Below are 22,944 nucleotides of genomic sequence, written 5' to 3'. Positions count from 1 at the left end.
AAGGGAGTTCCAAATTTGGCCAAGTTTAGACAAATTGTACAACAAGCTCATTACAAGCTTTGATCTAATACTCGGCCTGTTTTGAATTAGTTGACCTCAGATTGGGCATTGGAGACACTGTATTGGACTTCAGTACTCTTGGATGAAAGGGGGCAGAGTTCAGGACTACTCCTGAACACGACTGAGTGACCCCTGGGTCAGAGAGAGGGAAAATCAGTTAGTGCTTCTGATCACTGTTCCGATCCCTGAATTAGAGGGGAAATCAGTTGGTGTTCCTGCTCCTGATCATCATTGAATGTTCCCTGCTGCTGACCACCATTGACTGATTTCTGAGTATGTACAAGATTGGCTAGATTGGTGAAATGTCAGCAAGTGTTCAGGTACAGGGTATCAATGGGTAGTGGAACTATACCCTCATGTTGTCACCAGTACAGACAGGAAACATTCTGTGGTGACTGGTAATCAGGTCTCCCCTTCTGGGATGTTGGAGGCAGTTCCCCACCTTAGGGTTACTGTAGTCAAGATATTCCACTGTTTTTATTGCAGATGAGGCTCATGGAGAGAAGGCAAAGGAGAGTATTCGAGCGAAGTGTGTTCAGTACCTGGACCGTGCAGAAAAACTGAAGGAATATTTAAAAAACAAAGACAAACGCGGCAAGAAGCCAGTGAAAGAAACACAGCAAAATGACAAGGGGTATGGATGAGGGCTCCTGATTTGGGAGAAAAACTGGATTTGCGGATATATTCATGGCTAATGGAGAATCGGCACATGCATTACTGGGATTGGGATGTTGGCAGACAATTACTTTCATGGGTCGGGTGAGGGAGTATCTGCTGGAGAGGAATGGGTAGGCAAGAACATTATGGTGTTGTGAGATAGATGTATATTATTGGGATGAATAAGGAGTGGAGAGAGAGTTACTGCAAGTTAGAAGTGAATCAGCTGGTACTAAAATTGGAAGTCCAGGTGATTGTTTTGCATGAGGGTGTGGGTTAATGGAAGAAGTTACAAGGGAATGAAAATCTAAGTGTCTGTGATGGACAATAAGGTTTGTTTTCATGGGCTTGTTTTCATCGTGTGATAGGTGGTGGGATGAAGTTGAAGACATGATACTTTTAAATCTTTTCAATCTTATGCTGTTATCTCTTCGCTGTTTGCTGATTCTTTAATATTTTCTTAATTACCTTTTCATATTTAGCAATTTCCTGTTTTTATATTTAGTTGAGCCTGCTATACATGGACATTTTCTTTCCCCAACCCTAGCCATCTCCCTGCATTACTGCTGTCTGATGTTGCTGCAATTCTCATGTTTTGATTCCTCTCCCAGGAGTGACAGTGATAGTGAAGAAGAAAATCCAGAGAAGAAGAAACTGCAGGAGCAGCTGATGGGTGAGTGAAACGCATTCTCGTGTTGCCAGACACCTGCCTGTTAGTCCACTTGATCTCCATATCAGGGATTTTAACACATGGATGAGAGTTTTGGAGGCACTGCTTGACTCTAAACCAGTGTGGATCAGTTAGCAATGAAATTAGAGCCAAATAGCATTTGGTATAAAATTGGCAGCAGAATTCCAGATGACTTAATGAATAGAACAAATGGGAAGACCAATCAGCGAGCACTTTGCATAGTCACGTTGGGAAAATATAGATGAGACTTTCAGCAGCAGATAAGTTGAGGCAGGTTCCAGATGGATGATATTTTGGTGATAATGGTCTTGGTTGTAGAGAAAATATGTAACTAGAAGCTCAAGGTCAAATAGGGTGTAATGGATGTGAATAGTCTCAAGTCTGGGTGAGATGCAGACAGTAGTCAGAGGTGTAAATTCAGAAATAAGGGAATGGAATTTGTGGCAGAGATTGAAGAAAATGGCTCATCCAGAACTGGATGCTAGCCAAGCAGCATGAAAATCTGAGGTAGTAAAGGGGTCAATCTCAAAGTTGCAAGCATTCACATGAGATTTGACATGTTTCTTGGAACAATGCTGCTTTTATTGAAGAGGACCATGGGGCTGAGGATAGCACTGTATTCGGTGTCTCTGCCAAGCTTGGAGGCAGAGGAGTACTGTGATCCTGATTAGTACAGGGAGTACTAGCCCACCATTGTCCCAGCGACGGTGATGTCATTTTAATTTTGTGCAGAAACACAACAGTCTTTCGAGTAGGTGCAAATCAGACTGAAGTTTCAAATCCAGCCTTGAAGTGCATATTGAGGAGGAATTATAAGCATGTACAAATGTGTTTGATTTGAGATCCAAACTTACAGCAGCAACCTGTCATTCTTCCTCCAACCTGAGATGGCTGAAAATCAAACTGTCAGTCAAATCAGATTAATAGTGGAACAGAGCCTTTCTACAACTCCACCCATCCACTTAATTGTTTATGTATTTAAAAAATGCATTTGTATGTTGGAGAGGCAGCGACATAGTGATAACGTCATTGAAGTAACAATCTGGAGGCCCAAGCTAATCTCCTGGCAACTTGCTTGGTCTGACCTACATGTGATTCCAGACCCCGACATACATGTGATTCCAGACCCCAACCTAGCAAGCCACCCATTTCAAGAGCAGGTAGGGATGTTGCTCCTTGCCGGCCATGCCCACATTATAAAATAAATGAAATAAAAAAGCACTTTTCATGACTAAGGATGTCCTATTTTAGAACAAGAGTTACTTTTGAATTGGAATCATTGTTGTAATTTCAAAACAGTAGCCAATTTGCAGGTAACAAACTCCCACAAATATTTGTGTGATCATCGTATCCATTTGTGGTCTTGAATGAGTGATACATTTTGGCCAGGCGATGGCGGTAATGCACCTGCTCTTTGAAACAGTGCCAAGAGGCCAGATAAATCCTTTACTTATCCCAAACAAAGCACACTTGATACAATAGAACTCCATCAGTACTACACTGAATTGTCAGCCTTGATTATTGATTGTAATATTTTTATACATCATTTCATGTTGTCTGTGTCCTACGGAACAAAGCCTATTTTGCTGGTATATCAGACAGGACTTGCAGTCTGAAGATAATATTCAATACCATCTATTAGATGCGGTTTTTAAATTAAGATTTTATTTTGGTGGCAGCTACTAATGACAATATTCATACAGCAGGTCATAGCACAGTATAGGCTGTTAATTAAAATAAATTAATAATAATTAAAAAATGCAGAATTATAAATATTAAAATGTACATGTAATGCAAGATTCAGTCTCCCTAATTTACAGAGTAAAATATTGACTGCCCTGTGCTTTTTGAATTAAAAAAGATTCATAGATTCAGATTGAGTTCATTAAATTTTCAATCATTTCATACTACTTGAGTTTTCTGAAGGAGATGTTTGGCTTGTCTTCTAGTCTTTTCGTTTTGTGCTTCTCTTGTGAAATGGTTTATTTTCTGCTTAACACCTTAATCTGGTTGTGGCAAGAAACATTGGCAATGGCAGATGGGTTCGTAGTTTTCCAGCAATGTTCAGACAGCGTATTTCTTTTCACTGGTGGATTACTTGAAGACCTTAACACTTAGGAGCAGAAGTAAACCATCCAGCCCATTGAGTCTGCTCTGCAATTCAGTGCAAACACAACTGATCTGATAATCCTCAACTCCACTTGTCTGCCTTCTTCCCATGATTCTTCTCTGCTTTACTGGTTAAACATTTATCTAATTTGAATGTTTGATTTGCTATTCTTTGAGCAAAGAATTCCGCTTTACCTCTGTCTTCATTGTGTAAGATTATTGTCCTAAACTCATGTAGAAAGGGAAACAGCTTGTGTGTACGTTTGCTTGCTGAGCTGGAAGCTATGTTTTCAGATGTTTTGCCACCATACTAGGTAACGCCATCAGAGAGTCTCCGTTGAAACACTGGTGTTATGACCCGATATTTAGGTTTCCATGGTGCGATGGCGTCATTTCCCATTATTTTACTTGGGGTGGTAAATGGGATATAAGACGATGTGTTTGTTGATAAAGTTCTGGTTGGAATGCCATGCTTCTAGGAATTCTTGTGCGTGTCTCTGGCTCCTCTTAGGATGAATGTGTTGTCCCAGTCGAAGTGGTGTCCTTATTATCACTTTTGGGGTTTCATGAATGTTTTGTTTTTTGCTATCAATTTCTTCATTTTTTCAAAAAGACTTTGAAGCTTCCTGTAGATGTGTTTGGAACTTTGTTGTCAGCAGTCACACTCTTGTTCCATTATAGGTGCTATTGTGATGGAGAAGCCCAATGTGCGATGGAATGATGTGGCCGGTTTGGAGGTGGCAAAGGAGGCCTTGAAGGAAGCTGTGATTTTACCCATCAAGTTCCCTCATCTGTTCACAGGTATGTTTTTATATTTCACAGCTTTTCTTGTAAGAGATTTATTTCTAACAAGGCGATAGCCTTGTCGTTTTATCACAAGATTATTAATCCAGGATCCCAGGTAATGTTCTATATACTTGGATTCAAATCTTGCCATGACAAATGGTGAATTTGAATTCAGTATAAATCTAGAATTAAGTGACTAATGATGATGAAACCATTGTTTCATGATTCCCTAATATCCTTTATGGAAGCACATCTGTGACTCCAGACCCACAGCAATGTCGGTAGTTCTTAACAAATGAGCCCTCTGTGCAGTTATAGATAGGCAATCAGTGCAGGCTTAGCTAGCTCCTAGAAGCGCTAACTCCAGTTTCTGTCTACAGATGCTGCCAGACCTGCTGAGCTTTTCCAGCAATTTCTGTTTTTGTTTCTGATTTACAGTATCTGCAGTTCTTTTGATTTTTAATGAGGAACAGTTGTTGGTCAGTAAGAGCTGGGATTTGTAGAGCTATGTTTAGGATCAACAGCAAAAAATTAAAGATATCGGGTTCAAGGATGACTGAGGCATCTAAAGGGGATCCATAAGGATATGAGATTAAGGGTGTCTGAGTTGAAGGTCTGTAAGAAAAGCAACATATTGCAGATGGGGTCTGATATAAAATGGAAAATGTTAGAAATAATTAGGTTTGGCAATCTGTGCAGAAAACTGTTAAATGTCCTAAGAGATGTTATCGTGAGAGGAGAAATAGGGGGATCAATGCATGATTTGAGGCATGATGCAGGACGAAGGGCTTCAGATTCTTGGGACATTGGGGCCAGTTTTGGGATAGGAAGAGCCCATTGCAAAGGGTTGCATGTCAATAGGACTAGAACCAGTGTGCTTATGGGAAGATTAGCTCACATGTCTTAAATTAAACTGGCAGGGAGTGGGTCAGAGTATATATAGGTCGTAAAGAATAATAAGGTGCAAAAAGGAAATGAGTTTTTTTGGATAATGCCAAATAAGCATTTGATAAGGTTCCATGTGGTAGGCTGTTGGAGAAAATGCAGAGGCATGAGATTGAGGGTGATTTCGCTGTTTGAATTAGAAACTGGCTTTCTGTAAGAAAACAGCGAGTGGTGATTGATGGAAGATATTCAGCCTGGAGTCCAGTTACTCATGGTGTGCCACAAGGATCTGTTTTGGGACCACTGCTGTTTGTCGTTTTTATAAATGACTTGAATGCTGGCATAGGTGGATGGGTTAGTAAATTTGCAGATGACACTAAAGTCGGTGGAGTTGTGGATAGTGTGGAAGAATGTTGCAGGGGGACTTAGATAAGCTGCAGAATTGGGCTGAGAGGTGGCAAATGGAGTTCAATGCAGATAAATGTGAGCTGATTCACTTTGGGAAGAATAACAGGAAGACAGAATACTGGGTCAGTGGAAAGATTGTGCAGAGGGATCTTGGAGTCCATGTGCATAGATCCCTAAAAGTTGCCACCCAGGTGGATAGTGCTGTTAAGAAGGCAAACGGTGTGTTAGGTTTTGTTGGTTGAGGGAATGAGTTCCAGAGCCGTAATGTCATGCTGCAACTATACAAAACGCGAGTGTGGCTGCATTTGGAATATTGTGTACAGTTCTGGTCGCTCCATTACAGGAAGGACGTGGAAGCATTGGAAAAGATGCAGAGGACATTTACCAGAATGTTGCCTGGTCTGGAGGGAAGGTCTTTTGAGGAAAGGCTGAGAGATTTGGGTCTGTTCTCATTGGAGAGAAGAAGGCTAAGAAGGGATTTGATAGAGACATAAAAGATAATCAGAGGGTTAGATAATGAAAGTCTTTTTCCTGGGATGATGATGTCAGCTTGTATGAGGTGGCATAGCTACAAATTGAGGAGTGATAGATTTAAGATGTAAGAGGCAGATTCTTTAATCAGTGTGGTACAGATCTGGAATGCCCTGCCTGCTGATGTAGTTAACTCAGCCACATGAGCGAGATTTAAATAATCTTTGGATGGGCACATAGATGATGATGGGATAGTAGAGGGGGGTAGGCTTAGATAGTTCACAGGTCGGCAGAATATCAAGGGCGAAGGGCCTGGTCTGCGCTGTATTTTACTATGTTCTAAAGGACTGCTATATTAATTAGGGACAGACTAAGGAGGGTTAGAAATATGAGCACGGATGAAATGTCCTATCATAGTTGCATAGAACAGTGGTTTGGCTTGAATAGGAGTATTGCATCCAGTTCTGGACACCAGTTTAGGAAGGCTGTAAGATATTAGAGAGGGTGCAGGAAAGACACAAGAATGTTTCCTGGGTTGAGGAATTTCGGTTAGGTAAATTAGTCTGGAGAGGTTGCAACTGTTTTTCTTGAAGAAGCTATGGTTGAGTGGCGATTTGATCAAAGTGTTCAAAATCGTGAAGGGTCTGGATGGAGTTGATGAGAAAAAGCTGATCCCACAATGAAAGCATTGTGAACGAGAGGATATGGATTTAAGGTAATTACTAAAAACAACAATGGCAATGTGAAGAAAGCATTTTTCACAAACCTAGTGCTTCAATGAGGAATGCAGTGGAGGCAAGTTTAATTGACAAGTTCAAATGGGAATTGGTTTATTGTCTTAAAACGAGCCATTCTGTGAGCAAGGCAGGCTTGTAGCAAAAGAAATCCAGCATATTTCTTAAAAGACATTCAAAATTGACCCCAAAGGTTCCTAACCATCTTTTTGAATAATCAGTCCTAGTCTTTATGAATAATTGATTCCAGACATCAGGTTTGTAGCTTAAACAAAAGGCTTAACAATTTATTAATAATACAGTAACTTTAGCAGGCAAAATTAAAGAATAAAGTAATCTAATTAGTGTCTACAATTTAAACTCAATAATTCTTGTTTTCAGCCCTGTTTTCTCAAAAGACAGATAGACGAACATAGTTAAGAGATTTAAAAAACTACAAACTTGGCCAAATTACTAATAAAGACAGAACTTTTTGGAAAAACTCAACAGGTCTGGCAGCATCTGTGAAGAGAAATTAAAGTTAACTGTGGTTCTGTTCGCCGAGCTGGAAGTTTTTGTTGCAAACGTTTCGTTCACTGTCTAGGTGACATCCTCAGTGCTTGGGAGCCTCCTGTGAAGCGCTTCTGTGGTGTTTCCTCCGGCATTTATAGTGGCCTGTCCCTGCCGCTTCCGGTTGTCAACCGGACAATGCTTCACAGGAGGCTCCCAAGCACTGAGGATGTCACCTAGACAGGGGATGAAACGTTTACAACAAAAACTTCCAGCTCGGCGAACAGAACCACAGCAACGAGCACCCGAGCTACAAATCTTCTCACAAACTTTGAATTAAAGTTAACATTTTGGCTCCAGTGACTCTTCCTCAGAACTAGCCAAATTACTTGTGGTTTTTTTTATAATGCATTGTTCTACAAATGCATACGGTTGATTTTCTGAAGGTTACAATCAGGGGCACCTTTTAAGGTCACTATGAGGAAGTTTCTGTAATCTGTATGACTTAGTTTCTATCCTCTGAACTTTCGATTGCTAATATCAGGAGGTTAGGCGAGGAGTTTACAAATCTTCAGCCAAACACCTCCTTTCAGAAACCTCCAGTTCAAAACCCCTGCTTCTTCCCTTTGGCACCAGTGCCCAGGTTCTGACCTCGTTCATGGCCAAACATCTGCTATCTGATTAAACGTACTGATTTCTCCAGTATCACTCTGTTTGTAGAATACTTTGATCAAAAACCAATCTGCATTTAACTTCCAGGTCGAGCCTCACAAGCCAATTGTTTGCTTAAATAGATGGCTGTTGACAGTCCCATGGTCACCTTTTAGTTCTCAGATCACAGTTCACAATTCCAAACCAAAACTGATAAAAAGAATGAAACAAAGTACTGAAAAATCCAACATACTGAAAAAATAGTAGTTGAATTGGTTGCATAATATGTACCTTGCTTCTGTCCCTGAAACTTGTACAATCTGTGTTTAATCTTGTCACAGTTGCTGTCATTGATTGGTCCAATTCATATTCTGTTCTTCTCATTTTTATAGGTAAACGAACTCCTTGGCGTGGGATCTTGCTTTTTGGCCCACCCGGTACAGGAAAGTCCTACTTGGCCAAAGCTGTAGCAACAGAGGCAAATAATTCCACATTCTTCTCTGTGTCATCATCTGACCTGATGTCCAAATGGTTAGGAGAGAGTGAGAAGTAAGTGACACCGCAAATATTTGAGTTTTGTCAATGTCTTGAGTAGAGACAGTGCCATCTCTATGCTAAGTTTTAACAATAATTGAGCTTACAGAAGATTCCCTTTCCCATCTCTCACTGTGCAATGTGGGGGATACCTGGAAGATATGTGAGATTAGTGCCTATTGAAGCGACAAAAGCCAACCAGCTGGACCCCATATCAGTCTCTGCTTGAGAATCTGAAACAGAGACAGCTAAGATTGGATGCCAAAACTAAATGTGGAGTGAATAATGCAGGCACATGAAAATTAAAATAGTGGAGTAAGTGTAGAAGTAAGGAGCTAATGGAAGATTAATATTTGAAGTGAGAAACTGTGACTGTTGTAATTTGTGGAGGTTTCTAAAATATAAGGTCGTTCATGAATGTGATGAACTGTGAATGTTAACTTCCAGAATGTGGACTAGAGGACAAGTGGAGATCAATCAAAAATGAACTTGGACAAGATCTTAGGTAAAAATGTTTTTACTAAGCTTGAGAACTATTTAGGATATTCTACCAAATTGAAAATAGAACTTAAAAACCTCAGGATATTAAAATGAGTTATTTGTTTCTATTGGTTCCTGCAGCATCTTTGGTTAGTTGCACTTCTCCTAGGTTTGAGATTCTCAATGAGGTTGAACTCTGCATTTAGTAGGAAAAATATCAGACTCTTGCAACCTGCTCACTCCCTATCTCTGCTTCTTCCATAAAGTCTGGATCACCATCACTTCAATCTCAGCAAATGCTGGGCAATCCTCAGTTATCTGAACTCTCATCCTCCACCAAAATTGGGAGAACGTTTAGCAGCGATTACTTCCTAGAGGTAGCAGCACAGTAAAGGATGTCACATCTTACAAGGAGTCTATAAAGTGGGTCAGCTTATGAGAAACAAAGAAGTGAATGGATACTGAGAGACACTGCCAGTCTGACGTCTTTGTTAATTTTCTTTGATGCTACTAAGAAGTATGCAAGTCTCCTTGGGTAATAATGTTTCCTTTCTCCCTCAGACTTGTGAAAAATCTGTTCGAGTTGGCTCGACAGCACAAACCCTCCATCATATTTATCGATGAAGTTGATTCCCTCTGTGGATCCAGAAATGAGAATGAGAGTGAAGCTGCCAGGCGCATCAAAACGGAATTTCTAGTCCAAATGCAAGGTAAGAAAGAGAGCCTTTCTCTCTAGGAATTGTGGCCACTCTAGTTTACTTTGAGCGAGACTGCTTCACATTACAAATAGCATTTTGTTATTTATTTTTACTTGAATGTTTGGGTGAAAGTCAGGTCCCCATTACACTGCTCACAGTGGGACTGGAACCTGAGTCTCTCGGTCCAGAGCAGAGTCATTCCCACTGAACCACAAGCATACCTCCTCGGCAGAGTTTATTTCTAGTTGGTTTAAAAGCTGCATGTCATTGCCTGTTAAGGGTGTTGGACATTGATGTCACCTCTAACTGAGTCCTGACTGGTTCCTTACGTTTTCAATTGTCCACAGATCCTACCTTTTTTAAGTTTTATTTTTGTCATTTTATGACTTTTACTAAAGTTAGAGGATAGTTTGAATTTTGTTTTTACTACTTTGTCAGTGAAGCAGAGTATGCATATGCAGTCAGCGACCAAAAATTGAGAGACTTTAGATCATACCTCAATGCTTGCCGAACTGGTGAAATTTCCATTAAATCAGACATTTACTTATCACTGGCCTTTTGTTTTTCAGCATGATCAGTTAACTGATGTTTGTTTTTGTTTGCTGTGTTTGAATGTTTGGAAAAAATCATGTTTTCCTTTATACTTTAATGGTGAAGCTAATTCAGAAGATCAAAAAGTACTAATATAAATGTAAGTAAGGGATGTTAAAACGAATGAAACAGTGAAATGTTCTTCATTATATAGTGTTGAGTGAAAGTCCAAAGCATCAGGTATTTACAAACTTTACAAAGTTAACTCCATAACAAAGGTTATGTGTAGTCATTTATAAGTCTCATTGTTGAAACAAATTAAGACTATATAGAAACACATCTGACCATGATTTCTTGATGGAAGTTAACTATTTGGGCGTATATCAACACAGCCTTCTTTGGTCTTTAAGATTGCATGTTCTCAATCATGGGGTGCTTTGTTTTGGCAGAAAGAACATAGAGAGGCATTAAAGGATACAATTGTGAAGAGGATACAATAGAATGGGGCATTGAGTGTAAATGTGTATAAATCATTAAAGATGGTGGGCAGTTTGTGAATGTGTTTTGGAAAACATACATTCCAGATTGTATTAAAGGAGCATTCAAGGAAGTTACTTTAGATTTGTATAAGGCATTGAAACTGGAGTATTGCATCCATTTCTAGCTACCACACTTGAAGAAGAATGTGAAGGCATTTGAGTGAATGTAAGAAAGATTTGTAGGAATAGTTCCAGGGATGAGGAGCTTGATTTCCATAGAATCCCGTGTGTGGGAACAGGCCATTAATTCCAACAAATCCACAACAACTCTCCAAAGAGTATCCAACTTAGACTTACCCCATCCTATCTTATACCATTCCTGCAACCTTGCACCTCCCATCATTGATCCATTAAGCCTACACATTGTTGGACAGTATGGGTAAATTAGCATTGACCAATCCATTTAACTTGCACATCTTGGGACTGTGGGAGGAAACTGGAGCATCTGGAGGAAACCCACACAGAAACGGGGAGACACAGTCGCCCAAGGCTAGAATTGAACCTGGTTCCCTGATGCTGAGAGTCAGCAGTGCTAACCACTGAGCCACCATGATAGATTGGAGAAGTTGGGAATGGTTTCGTTGAGAGAAATTTGACAGATATTCAAAATCATAGGAACAGGAATCAGCCATTCAGTCCATTAAGTCTGCTCCATCATTTATCCAGCTGATCAAACTTTTCAATGCCCTTCACATCCCACAGCCCTCTTTCCCATTGATAATCAAAAAATCCATCAATCAAAATGTAAAACATAATAAAAGAATGGACTTCCACAGGCCTCTGAGGCAGAGAATTCCGAAGTTTCACAACTTCCAAATGAGAAGTCCTAAATAACAGCTCCTTTATTTTTACATCGTTCCCCTGGTACGAGACTCTGTAATCAGGTGTAGCATCTTGCCTTCATCAATGCTTTAACAATTTTGTAAGCTTCCATTAAATAACCTCATTCTTTGAAATTCTACAGATTACAGGCTCAGTTTGCCTGATCTTTCTTTGTGGGGCTGTCTCACCGTCTCGGAACAAGTCTGATGAACCTTCCATTGCACTCCCTCTTAACTAATGTTGTAATATTTGTGAGCTTACTGTCTGAAGGAATAATTCCAGAATTTGTAAAATATTTGAAGGTAATGCATTAACTGTCTCTATAGTCAATTCCTTTGGCACTTGGATGTAAACACAGTAGATAGGAAGAGATACTCACCAATTTCGGAGAGATTGAGAATGCAACAGCAAAGTCCTAAGGTAATTGTTGAAAGAAGTAATGAAGATGTAAGAAACTTTGTCACACATCAAGAGGTGATGATCTGCAATTTGCTACCTGAGTCTGGTAAATTGAGCAATTCACAAGGCTATTAGATTAACATCAGACCAGGAAGAATGTGCAGTCTTTATGGGGAGAAGGCATTAAATAACTCATTTGGAGAGCTGGTGCGGGCATAAGTGGTTTTGTACTGTGGTGTAACAATTCTGAGATCCCTTGAATCAGGTGGCTTTAAAAAGAAACCCCACAGATCTTGTGGCTTCCATCTCTGCAGTAAGATTCTGTAATGTTTTGTCCAACTGAATATTTGCTCCATAGTTTTTACTTCAGGTTATGCTGATTTGTACCCAGACTTGAGTGTGGCAAGTATTTGTCTCATTCACATGCAGTTACACTCGCTCAATACTAGTTGTTGAAGCATCTTAGCTCATGGTTGGCATGAATTAAAATAAATATATTGGTTAAAAAGTAATTAAACATTTCCCACTTGGTACTGCTTTAGGAACTAGGTTAAATTCTTGTTGTTCAGAGATTTTATAATCCCTCCGGTCTCTACCAGTTGCATACAAAGGGCTCATCTGAAGTTAATGCTGAGGAGATAAGTCTTGTCAAAAAGTTAGCTGAAAAACTAGTGAAAGGCCCACTGGAATAAAGATTGTCAGCTAGTGGCTGGGAAGTACACCAGTATAAAGAGAGAAGAACAATGGATAGACAGTCAATGGTAGAAATGATTGGGTGATAATTTCTGAAAGAATGGATGTGTGTTAGTCACAGCTACTGCTCTGTTTGTGGCAAGAGGCTCTTTTGTCCAGAAATGTCAGTTTATTTTGAGTGGCTGAGTCAGTATCAATTTTGAGAAAGTGAGGACTGCAGATGCTGGAGATTAGAGGTGAAGAATGTGGTGCTGGAAAAGCACAGCTGATCAGGCAGCATCTGAGGAGCATAAGCCCTTCATCAGGAATGAGGCTTGAGGGCCAAGCGGGCTGAGCTCCTTCTCTCAGCCCCCTTGGCCCACAAGCCTCATTCCTGATGAAGGGCTCATGCCCAAAATGTCGATTTTCCTGTTCCTTGAATGCTGTGTGACCAGCTGTGCTTTTCCAGCAGCACACGGAAAAGGAAGTTTGCAGACTAAAAGCTAACTTGAAAATGTATCGGGGTTTACTTTGGCAGGAAGAACAAAAATGTAGAGCATTATCTAAATAGTGAACAACTATTGAAAATGAGAAATGCTGAAGAGTCTGGACATTCTAGTACAAGAGGTAATGTTCTGTTACAGCACATAATCAAGAAGGATTACAGAATTCAGTTCTTTATTATTGAAGAAATTATGGAGTCGTACACCTTGGAAACAGACCCTTCAGGCCAACTAATCCAAGTTGACCAGGTTTCCAAAACTGAACGAGTCCCATTTCTGTATTTGGCGCATGTCTCTCTAAATCCATGTTCCCACCCAAATGTCTTTTAAATGTCATAATTGTATTTGCCTCTACCACTTGCTTTGGCAGCTAGTTTCATATACACATCACCCTCTGCATTAAAAAGTTGCCCATCCCGTCTGTTTTAAATTTTTACCTCTCACCTTAAGCCTATGCCCTCTAGTTTTGGACTCCCCTACCCTGGGGAAAGGATTGTGGTTATTCACCATATCTATGCTCTCACAATTTTATAAACCTCTAAAAGCCCCCCCCACAGCCTCCTAAGCTACAGATTTTTTTAAAATCCCAGCCTATCCAACCTCTCTATAATTCAAATCTTCCAGTTTCACGAACATCCTTGTAAATCTTTTTTGTACCCTTTCTACTTTAATAACATCCTTTCTATAGCAGGATGACCAGAATTGTACACACTACTCCAAATGTGGTCTGACCAATGTCTGGTGCAGCTATAATGTGAAGACTCAATTCTTGTACTAAATGCTCTGACTGATGAAGGCAAGCATTGAACATCTAAGTAAGCATTCATACAGGGCATTAGTGAAACCATATCTCAAACACTGCAGTTTTGACGGCCTTTTGTAAGGAAGGATATATCTGCGTTTAGAGGAGCTTCTGGTGCGGTTTACTAGATTGATATCTGGAAAGAGCAGATTTGCTTACAATAGGCTTCGGGGCAACACGGTGGCTCAGTGGTTAGCACAGCTGCCTCTCAGCGCCAGGGACCCAGGTTCGATTCCAGCCTTGGGTGACTGTCTGTGTGGAGTCTGCACGTTCTCCCTGTGTCTGCATGGGTTTCCTCCAGGTGCTCCGGTTTCCTCCCACAGTCCAAAGATGTGCAGGTTAGGTGAATTGGCCATGCTAAACTGCCCATAGTGTTAGGTGCTTTAGTCAGAGGGAAATGGGTCTGGGTGGGTTACTCTTCAAAGGGTCGATGTGGACTTGTGCTGAAGGGCCTGTTTCCACACTGTAGGGAATGTAACCTAATTTAACCTAAGGCTGGGGATTATTTTATTGAAGTTTTATTAGATTCTGAATGGTCATAATGAGGTGGATGTGGAAAGGATGCAAGAGTGGGCCCAGAACTAGGAGCCACTGTTTTAAAATTAGTGGTTGCCCTTTTCAGACATATAAGACAGGAAATTGTTCCTGTCAAAGTGTGCGACTTTTGGACTGTCTGTTTCAGCAGGTGCTGGTGGCAGGATTGTTGAGAATGTTTAAGACAGAGGTAGATCGATCCCCATGCCTGTCAAGAATCTAAGGGTGACTAGCCTGGGTATGTGGTATTTGGAACACAAATGGTGAGAAAGCTTGAGGAGCTGAATGGTGTACTTCTATTTCATACGTTGTATGCTAATTACTATGTATTTGGGGTTCCAGATGTTTGCTCTGTGTCTAATTCGAAAATAACTTGTTTCTCCATCTTCAGGTGTTGGGAATAGTAGTGATGGAATCTTGGTTTTGGGAGCAACAAACATCCCATGGGTGCTGGATTCTGCCATTAGGAGGAGGTCAGATTTAAGATTGTGCTACATTATACACATTGTAGTTTCTTTGTGTGAAATAATTTAAAAGTTCCCTTATTGTCTGTGTTAAGATTTGAGAAACGGATTTACATCCCATTGCCAGAGGAGCCAGCAAGAGTCCACATGTTTAAATTACACTTGGGCACAACTCCTCATTGCCTGACTGAGACAGACTTCAGGGAACTTGGCAGGAAAACAGAGGGATATTCTGGTGCAGATATCTGTATAATTGTTCGTGATGCATTAATGCAACCGGTCCGGAAAGTGCAATCAGCAACCCATTTTAAAAAGGTATGTGATCAGTGTTATACTGGTAATTACAACCTCCATCACAGGTTAAACATTTGTTCTTGCCACACAAATCTTAAACATGGGATGCTGGTGCTTTGGCCTTGATCACAGTGTGATATCTGTTTCCCAATAAACCCAGGTTTAAGCAATATCAAAAAATGAAAGTAACATAGAAAACGCAATTCATCTTAAATGTTAAGATTCTAAATAGAACTAAACGGAGAGACTTATGTCGATAAAGGTTATCACATGAACAGATAAATCATAAAAAGCCAAAAGATTCTGGATTTATATCTTGATGTGGGGAATACAAACATGTGGAAGTAACACAGGTTTGTCCTGGAACATAGTTACCTATAGTTGGAGTATTGTTTGCAGTTCTTGACATGAAGAATATAAAAACATTGAAAGTCCAGGTAAATTCAGTGGAGCAACACTAAGCACACCTGTTACATTCTTGAGAGGCTTAAGTCAGGCTTGTCGAGGTCTTTGTCGTAGTGATTATCATGAGGTAGGTACTGAGGGGATAATGAGAGGACACAACTAAAACCATCAAAATTATTTTTATATAACATAGAAGTACAAAGTTTAAAGTCAAATTCTTAACCACAAACTTAGTAAAACAAAATCTGTAGGGGTTGAAATGGCTGGTAGGCAGAAAGATGGGATGCTTGTGATTAAGGGATGACAGTAATTATAGGTGATTTTAATCTCTACAAATTGGAGAAACAAGATTGGCAACAGAAGGTTGAATAAAGAGTTCATAAAATGCTATTGGGAGCACATTTTGGAACTGACAATAAAGCACATTGTATTCAATTTGACATTAAGTAATGTGAAAGAATAATTAATGATCTGAGTTAGAATACCCCTAGGTAGCAACAACCACATTATGTTCAGTTTGAAAGGGTGAAGATTGGGTCAAAGTCTATTACAGGTGAGCCCCATATCCGTGAGTCTGGTCACAGTGGTTTCGCTTACCTGCCGGAACATATAATCGGGATCGTTCCAGGACCAGGAACTGCCGGGAAGATATGTTTCCCATTGAAATGAATGGGGTCACTCCTATTGGTTTCCGGCTTCTGCGGTTGGTCCTGGAACGTAATCCCTACGGGTACAGGGGCACTACTATATTTTAAATTTAAATAACAGCAACATGAAAGCTGAGCTAGCTGAAGTGTACAAGGCATGTATACTAGCTGAATGTATAAAGCATGGTTAGTAAGTTTGCAGGTGAGGTATCATTGATACCAAGGAAGGTTATCAAAAATTAGAGGGTCTTTGATCAGGTAGGGAAGTGGGCTGAGGATTGGCAACTGAAATTCAATACGGGTAAGTGTGAGGTGTGGCACTTTGGAAAGTCAAACCAAGGTAGGACTTACACAGTTAATGGTGAGGTTCTGAGGGGTGTTGTTGAACAAAGGGACCTAGGAGTACATGCAGGCCTTCATCGATTGGGCATTGAGTTTTGGAGTTGCGTGATTGGTCAGAATATGCAAAATGCAAAAGGATGAAAAAAAGGTTAAGGAATGAGGGAAAGCTAACTAGGAATGTACAAATAGCAATGGTTTTAATAAGTATTTAAGAAGGATGGAACAAAGTAATTATTGATTCTTTTGAGGTAATTTGAGGGAATTAACAAATATGTTAAACAATGGAGAGTCAGTTGACATGATCTATGTAGATTTTCATAATGTATTTGACAAACTGCTGCACAGGAGGTTGCTAAATAAGACAAGAACCCATGGTGTTAGGGGCAAAGTACTGGCATGGATAGAAAATTGCCTGACTGGCAGAAGGCAGAGAATGAGGATAAAGGAGTTTTTTTCAGGATGGCAGCCAGTGATTTGCAGAGTTCTGCACGACACAAACTGTGATGTTGTGTTGGACAAACAGGATCTTGAAGTTCTTCATCAGAGAGGTGTGAAAATCACAGGCCTATTAGAGGGTGGCAAGTGGGGAACCTGGCTTGTGGGTGGAGGGGTTAGTTTGCATTGGGGAGTGGAAGTTGAGAGGGGCTGGGAAATGGGAGAGAGTCTGGAGTGGATTGGGGGCAAGCTGGGGTAAGATGAGGGGGGTGTTCTGATTTTTAATCTTGAAGGAACCTCAAGGACACATTCTCTTGGCTCTCAGCTGAGGCAGTTGTTAATTTAGCAACAGGCCGATCAAATCTTATCATTGGACTGGCAATCCAGAGACCCAGGAGATGCGCAGAGCAGCACAGTGGTTAACATTGCTGCCTCACGGCGTCAGGGAGCCGGATTCGATTCTCCCCTCAGGCAACTGTTAGTGTGGAGTTTGCAGATTCTCTGTGTCTGTGTAGGTTTCTTCCAGGTGCTCTGGTTTCCTCCTACAGTCCAGGGATGTGTAGGCTATGTGGATGAGCCATTGGAAGTGCAGTGTAATAGGAATAGGGTGGGCCTAGGTAGGACGCTCTTCAGAAGGTTGGTGTGGACTCTGGGCCAAATGGCTTGCTTATAACTGTAGGGTTTCAGTTTTGCCAGGGTCATTGTTGGGACCACAGCTATTCACACAACAGTTTCAATATTGCTCTGGCAACATCTCAAGAAATGCTTTTAAAAATTGATTTTTTATTTCCTTTTTCCCTGCTTGAAATATGATTTCAATGGTTGATTATATTAATCTTGTTTGATTCTTACTGGCTAATATTGTTTATTATAAACAACAATCACTTTGTTTCTCAGGATAAGGACTTGATCATTCAGGACTGAGATAAGAAATGTCTTCACTCTGCATTTGTGAATCTTTTTAAATTGTGCATCACTGAGGAAATCAATGAGTAAGGTGACAGGTTGAAAGTGAGTTGATGTAGAGGTTCAGCTATGAGGTTACTGAATGGTTAACCAGGCTTGGGGTAAGGGAGGCTTATGGTCTTATTCCTATCCCAATGCCCCACATAAAGCAGACCAAGTATGCTTGAGATAATTGCCGATTGTGGTAACGGCATTGCTCAGACTGGATCATTTCAAGAGGATTCAGGTATTTTGCTATCAGTTTTACAGGACAATATATCATTAACTGTTTGATATCTTCCTCAGATTCGAGGTCCATCCAGGACAAATCCAAATGTCATAGTGGATGACCTTTTAACACCATGTTCCCCTGGAGACCCAGCTGCCATTGAGATGACATGGGTGGATGTTCCCAGTGATAAGCTACTGGAGCCTGTGGTTTGCATGGTAAATTCTGCTTGTTTTTGTGTTGACTTCTCATATCAGTGCTGGTAATGCTGGTGGTGAGGATGTTTGGTCAGAGGAACTTTCTATGTTTCCGTCAGTTGAAGTTTTAGTTATCTCAGCAGCAAAATAATATTTTGTTTGAAACAATGCTTATGAAAGCCTGGCTGTCAGGGTGGTGTAACTACATTGTACGTTTGCAAATCCTGTACCTGTGTGCGCGTACACTCTGTTTTGGTGCTTTCTGAATGGGTTGGAGAATCATTTTGCTGCTCTGTGGCTCAGCTTGGGAGCAGACATATGAGCAGCAGCTCATCTCTTGCCTTGGGCTGTGACCCAGAATAATAAAAGCAAAGAATACTCTTAGTGTGCAAGTCATGTATAGATCAGGGTTAAGTTATGCATGCACCACCTGTCTGTTATCCATTTTGCTCACACTCTCTTTTGGCTTCTAACTCCTGAACTTCATTCTTTCTTTTCAGTCTGACATGCTTCGCTCACTGGCAACCACTCGACCTACTGTCAATGCTGAGGATCTTAACAAAGTGAAAAAATTTACCGAAGACTTTGGGCAGGAAGGCTGAGCCTTCTATTAAACTCCTTGCTCTTCCAATTGATCCTTATTTCTAAAATAACAAGGAATTGTACAGTCTGAAGCTGAAAGACAAACTTAACACACCTCCCGGATGCTGCCATATCATTTGCCTATTTTAAGAAAAGCTGATTTTTGTTTTGCTGAAGACTTTGTGCCGTTATTAGTAACCAGGTTTCAAGCAGAAATATCCCAGCATGAACTTTGCACTCCTACAGAGCTCAGGAAACAGACATGTGGCCTGACCTCTTCCCCAATTCTGTAAAAGTTTGAGATTTTCTTTATTCACTGATTGACAGCCTTAAATAAAATATCGATCTCTCTCTGATCCCTGTTCAAACTAAGATTTCACACATCATTTTTCTGGGCAGGTTTGTTTCTCATCAGGGAGCGTCACTAACTGAAGATTTCAAAGGCTGCAGTCATTAGCCAGTCTGTGGGAATGAAGAGGAAGAGAATGTATTTAGTCAACAGTTAGACTGTTAATTATGAATGAATTATGTGTTGAAACCGATCTCGAGATTAGCATATTTCAGATTGAGTTTTGTCAAGATAAAGATACAATAATTCCAGAGGATCATAGACTGCTGTCTCCTTAGTTGACTGGTTATGAGTTTAACCACATCTTGGGTGAGGAGTGAAGCTGAGAAGGCCTTCATGGTAACGGTAAGTGCAATGCAGAATGATCAACGCTGCACTGGACAAGCAATGCTCTATCGGAGTCTGAACAACTGGTAACGCGAACACTTCTGTAACTGTTGGAAGGTTGGGGGGGAGCAAAATCCCATGTTGATGCTGTGGTATCATGTTGGAATATTGCAAAGTTGTTAAGTTTTAAAAATTATTGAGACCTCTGGGGTTGTTTTATTCATTTTTGGGCATGTATCTAAGGATGGTTAAAATCAACTAGGTGAAATGAGGACTGCAGATGCTGGAGATTAGAGTCTAGAGTGTTTATCGAGTTTTGAGAAGATTTGTAGCTCAGTTGAAGTTCTGGATACAAGTTTGCTCGCTGAGCTGGAAGGTTCATTTTCAGACGTTTTGTCACCATGCCAGGTAACATCTTCATGAGCCTCCAGGTGAAGCACTGCTGATGATTCCTGCTTTCTATTTCTGTTTGTTTCTTTGGGTTGGTGATGTCATTGCCTGTTCTTATTCTCAGGGATAGTAATTCGGGTCCAAGTCAATGTGTTTGTTAATAGAGTTCCAATTGGAATGACATGCTTTCTACGAATTATCATACATGTCTCTGTTTGTCTTGTCCTAGGATGGATGTGTTGTCCCAGTTGAAGGGATACTAGTGAGAGAGAATCATATCGTTTTGTGGCTAGTTGATGTTCATATATCCTGTATACATGAACATCCATCCTAGGACAAGCCAAACAGAGATACACACAAGAATTCCTAGAAAGCATGTCATTCCAATTGGAACTCTATCAACAAACACATTGACTTGGACCCGATTTACCACCCCATGAGAAAAAGAACAGGAAATGACATCACCAACCCAAACACATAAATAGAAAGCAGGAATCATCAACATTGCTTCACCTGGAGGCTCACTGAAAATGTTACCTAGTATGGTGACGAAACATCTGAAAATGAATGTTCCAGCTCAGCGAGCAAACCTACATCTAGAATGTCATGCTGGAAAATCACAGCAGGTCAAGCGGCATCCGAGGAGCAGGAGAATTGACGTTTCAGGTATAAACCCATCATAAGGAATTCCTAATGAAGGTTTTATGCCTGAAACGTCAATTCTCCTGCTCCTCAGATGCTGTCTGACCTGTGCTTTTCCAGCACCACACTCTCAACATGTATCTTAAGGATGTCAAGGTTATAGAGAAAATAAACTACAACGGTGTCTAGGTTAACAGAATTAACCCCAAAACCCATGTTTCCTTCTCTTTGGTCATTTACACTCATACCTCTTGCATTAAATCTTTAATTTTAGTTATTCTGCTAAAGGTACTTTCAGTACAAGATGTGAGGCCATCATATGGTAGTATAAAACTGGACATCATTGACTAACTGTGTACCACACAATAAACAGCAACAAATGTATAACCTCATTGCCAGCTGTTCATATTCAACCCTAGTCATCACTTTCAAAACAAAAAGCAGCAGCCATAAATTGAGGAAGAGAACAGGAGGAAAAAATAATTAAAGCCAGCTTATTTAAGGTGTAAACTGTTATCTTGGATTATGGATTCTATATTTTAAATACAAAGGTACCACAGACAAGTCAGGTTTGACAATTCCTTTTATAGCCCTGATCAGTTAGACCAAGGAATGCATTAGGTGCGGAATTCAATGTTTGCAAAGTTTCTTGCAAAGAACTTGGAAGATTCTGCAACTTAATACAAGATGAAGTGAAATTACATGAGTAGAAGATTGGTTGATGAAAAAATTAAGTTGGACAGTTCATCCTAAAGGTCAGTGCTGCATTCTGCTTTTTCTCTGAATATAGATGATTTGGATTCTGTTAGTGTATACGGCTGGTAATGTACAATTACACATTAATTGGTCTGGTGAGCAATTAAACAGTCAGGGGAGTGGAATGGAGAGACGATAGGACATGGGAGCAGAAATTAGGCCATTCAGCCCATTGAGTCTGCTCCGCCTTTCAATTGTGGCTGATAAGTTTCTCAACTACATTCTCCCGCTTTTACCCCAAAACCCTTGATAATCGGTCTTAAATATTAAAATTCACACAACACGAGGTTATAGTCTAGCACATTTATTTGGAAGCACTAGCTTTCGGAACGCCACTGCTTCATCAGGTGGTTGTGGAGGACTTTTAACTTTGTCCACCCCAGTCCAACACTGGCACCTCAAAGTCCAACTTAAATATACTCCGTGACATTGTCTTCACAGCCTTCTGTTGCAGTGAATTCCATAGATTCATCACTCTGGCTGAAGTTGTGTTTCTCCTTATCTCCATTCTAAAGGGTCTAGCCTTTACTCCAAGGCTGTACCTTCAGGTCCTAGTTTCTCCTACCAATAGAAACATCTTCCCAACATTCACCCTGTCCAGGAGGAGAAAGTGAGGACCGCAGATGCTGGAGATCAGAGTCGGGAGTGTGGTGCTGGAAAAGCACTGCAGGTCAGGCAGCATCCAAGGAGTAGGAGAATCGACATTTTGTTCCTGATAAAGAGTTAATGCCCTTTGATGCTGCCTGACCTGCTGCGCTTCTCCAGCATCACACTCTTGACTCCACTCTGTCCAGGACATTCAGTATTCTGTATGTTTCAATTAAGTTCCCCCTTCATCCTTCTAAACTCAGTCAGGTATAGACCCAGAGTCCTCAAACGTTCCTCATATGTTAAGCTTTTCATCACTGGGGCCATTCTTGTGAACCTCCTCTGAACACGCTCTAAGGCCAGTGTATCCATCCTGAAATGTGGGACCCAAAACTGTGCACAATACCCCACATGTGGCTTGACCAGAGCTTCAAAACTAACTGCTAATTCAACCTGTACGTTTACCTTGAGAGAATCCTGGACTATAACTCCCAACTCTCTCTGCACTTTAGACTTCTGAATTTTCTCCCTATTTAGAAAATTGTCCATGCCTCTATTCTTCTTAACAGAGCATGACCTCACACTTTCGCACGTTGTACTCCATCTGCCACTACTTTGTCCACTCTCCTAACCTGTCCAAATCCTTCTGCAGCCTCCCTGCCTCCTCAAAGCTACCTGTCCGTCTACCTATCTTTGTATCTCATCTACAACTGTAGCTAGTTGCAATAGAACAAAGAAAATTTACAGCCCAGGAACAGGCCCTTCAGCCCTCCAAGCCTGAGCTGATCCAAATCTACTGTCTAATCCTGTCGCCCAATTCCTAAGCATCTGTATCCCTCTGCACCCCACTTACTCATGCATCTGTCCAGACACATCTTAAATTAATCTACCTGCGCC

The 22,944-nt window shown here is 40.7% G+C and overlaps 1 protein-coding gene across 2 annotated transcripts in view; it reads left to right on the top strand.

Annotated features, from left to right (window-relative positions):
* Positions 1-19,351, top strand: part of LOC122558170 (vacuolar protein sorting-associated protein 4A) — a 28,770-nt gene extending 9,419 nt beyond the window's left edge. Inside the window, exons 3-11 of one of the 2 annotated variants that reach the window (XM_043706458.2) lie at positions 547-694; positions 1,329-1,390; positions 4,199-4,318; positions 8,334-8,490; positions 9,517-9,665; positions 14,847-14,928; positions 15,015-15,234; positions 18,294-18,434; positions 18,914-19,351. In XM_043706458.2, the coding sequence (XP_043562393.1) occupies positions 547-694; positions 1,329-1,390; positions 4,199-4,318; positions 8,334-8,490; positions 9,517-9,665; positions 14,847-14,928; positions 15,015-15,234; positions 18,294-18,434; positions 18,914-19,015 (1,181 nt within the window). In that variant the 3' untranslated portion in view covers positions 19,016-19,351. The remainder of the gene's footprint in view (positions 1-546; positions 695-1,328; positions 1,391-4,198; positions 4,319-8,333; positions 8,491-9,516; positions 9,666-14,846; positions 14,929-15,014; positions 15,235-18,293; positions 18,435-18,913) is intronic. The other variant, XM_087995637.1, reaches the window with a different exon arrangement.
* Positions 19,352-22,944: the final 3,593 nt, after the last annotated feature.

Source organism: Chiloscyllium plagiosum, unplaced genomic scaffold (assembly GCF_037043375.1).
Source record: "Chiloscyllium plagiosum isolate Xiang-an unplaced genomic scaffold, Cpla_swu_hap1 HiC_scaffold_17, whole genome shotgun sequence".
NCBI lineage: Eukaryota > Metazoa > Chordata > Chondrichthyes > Orectolobiformes > Hemiscylliidae > Chiloscyllium > Chiloscyllium plagiosum.
The sequence above is the reverse complement of the archived record's forward strand: the minus strand, read 5'-3'. Positions and strand labels throughout refer to the sequence as shown.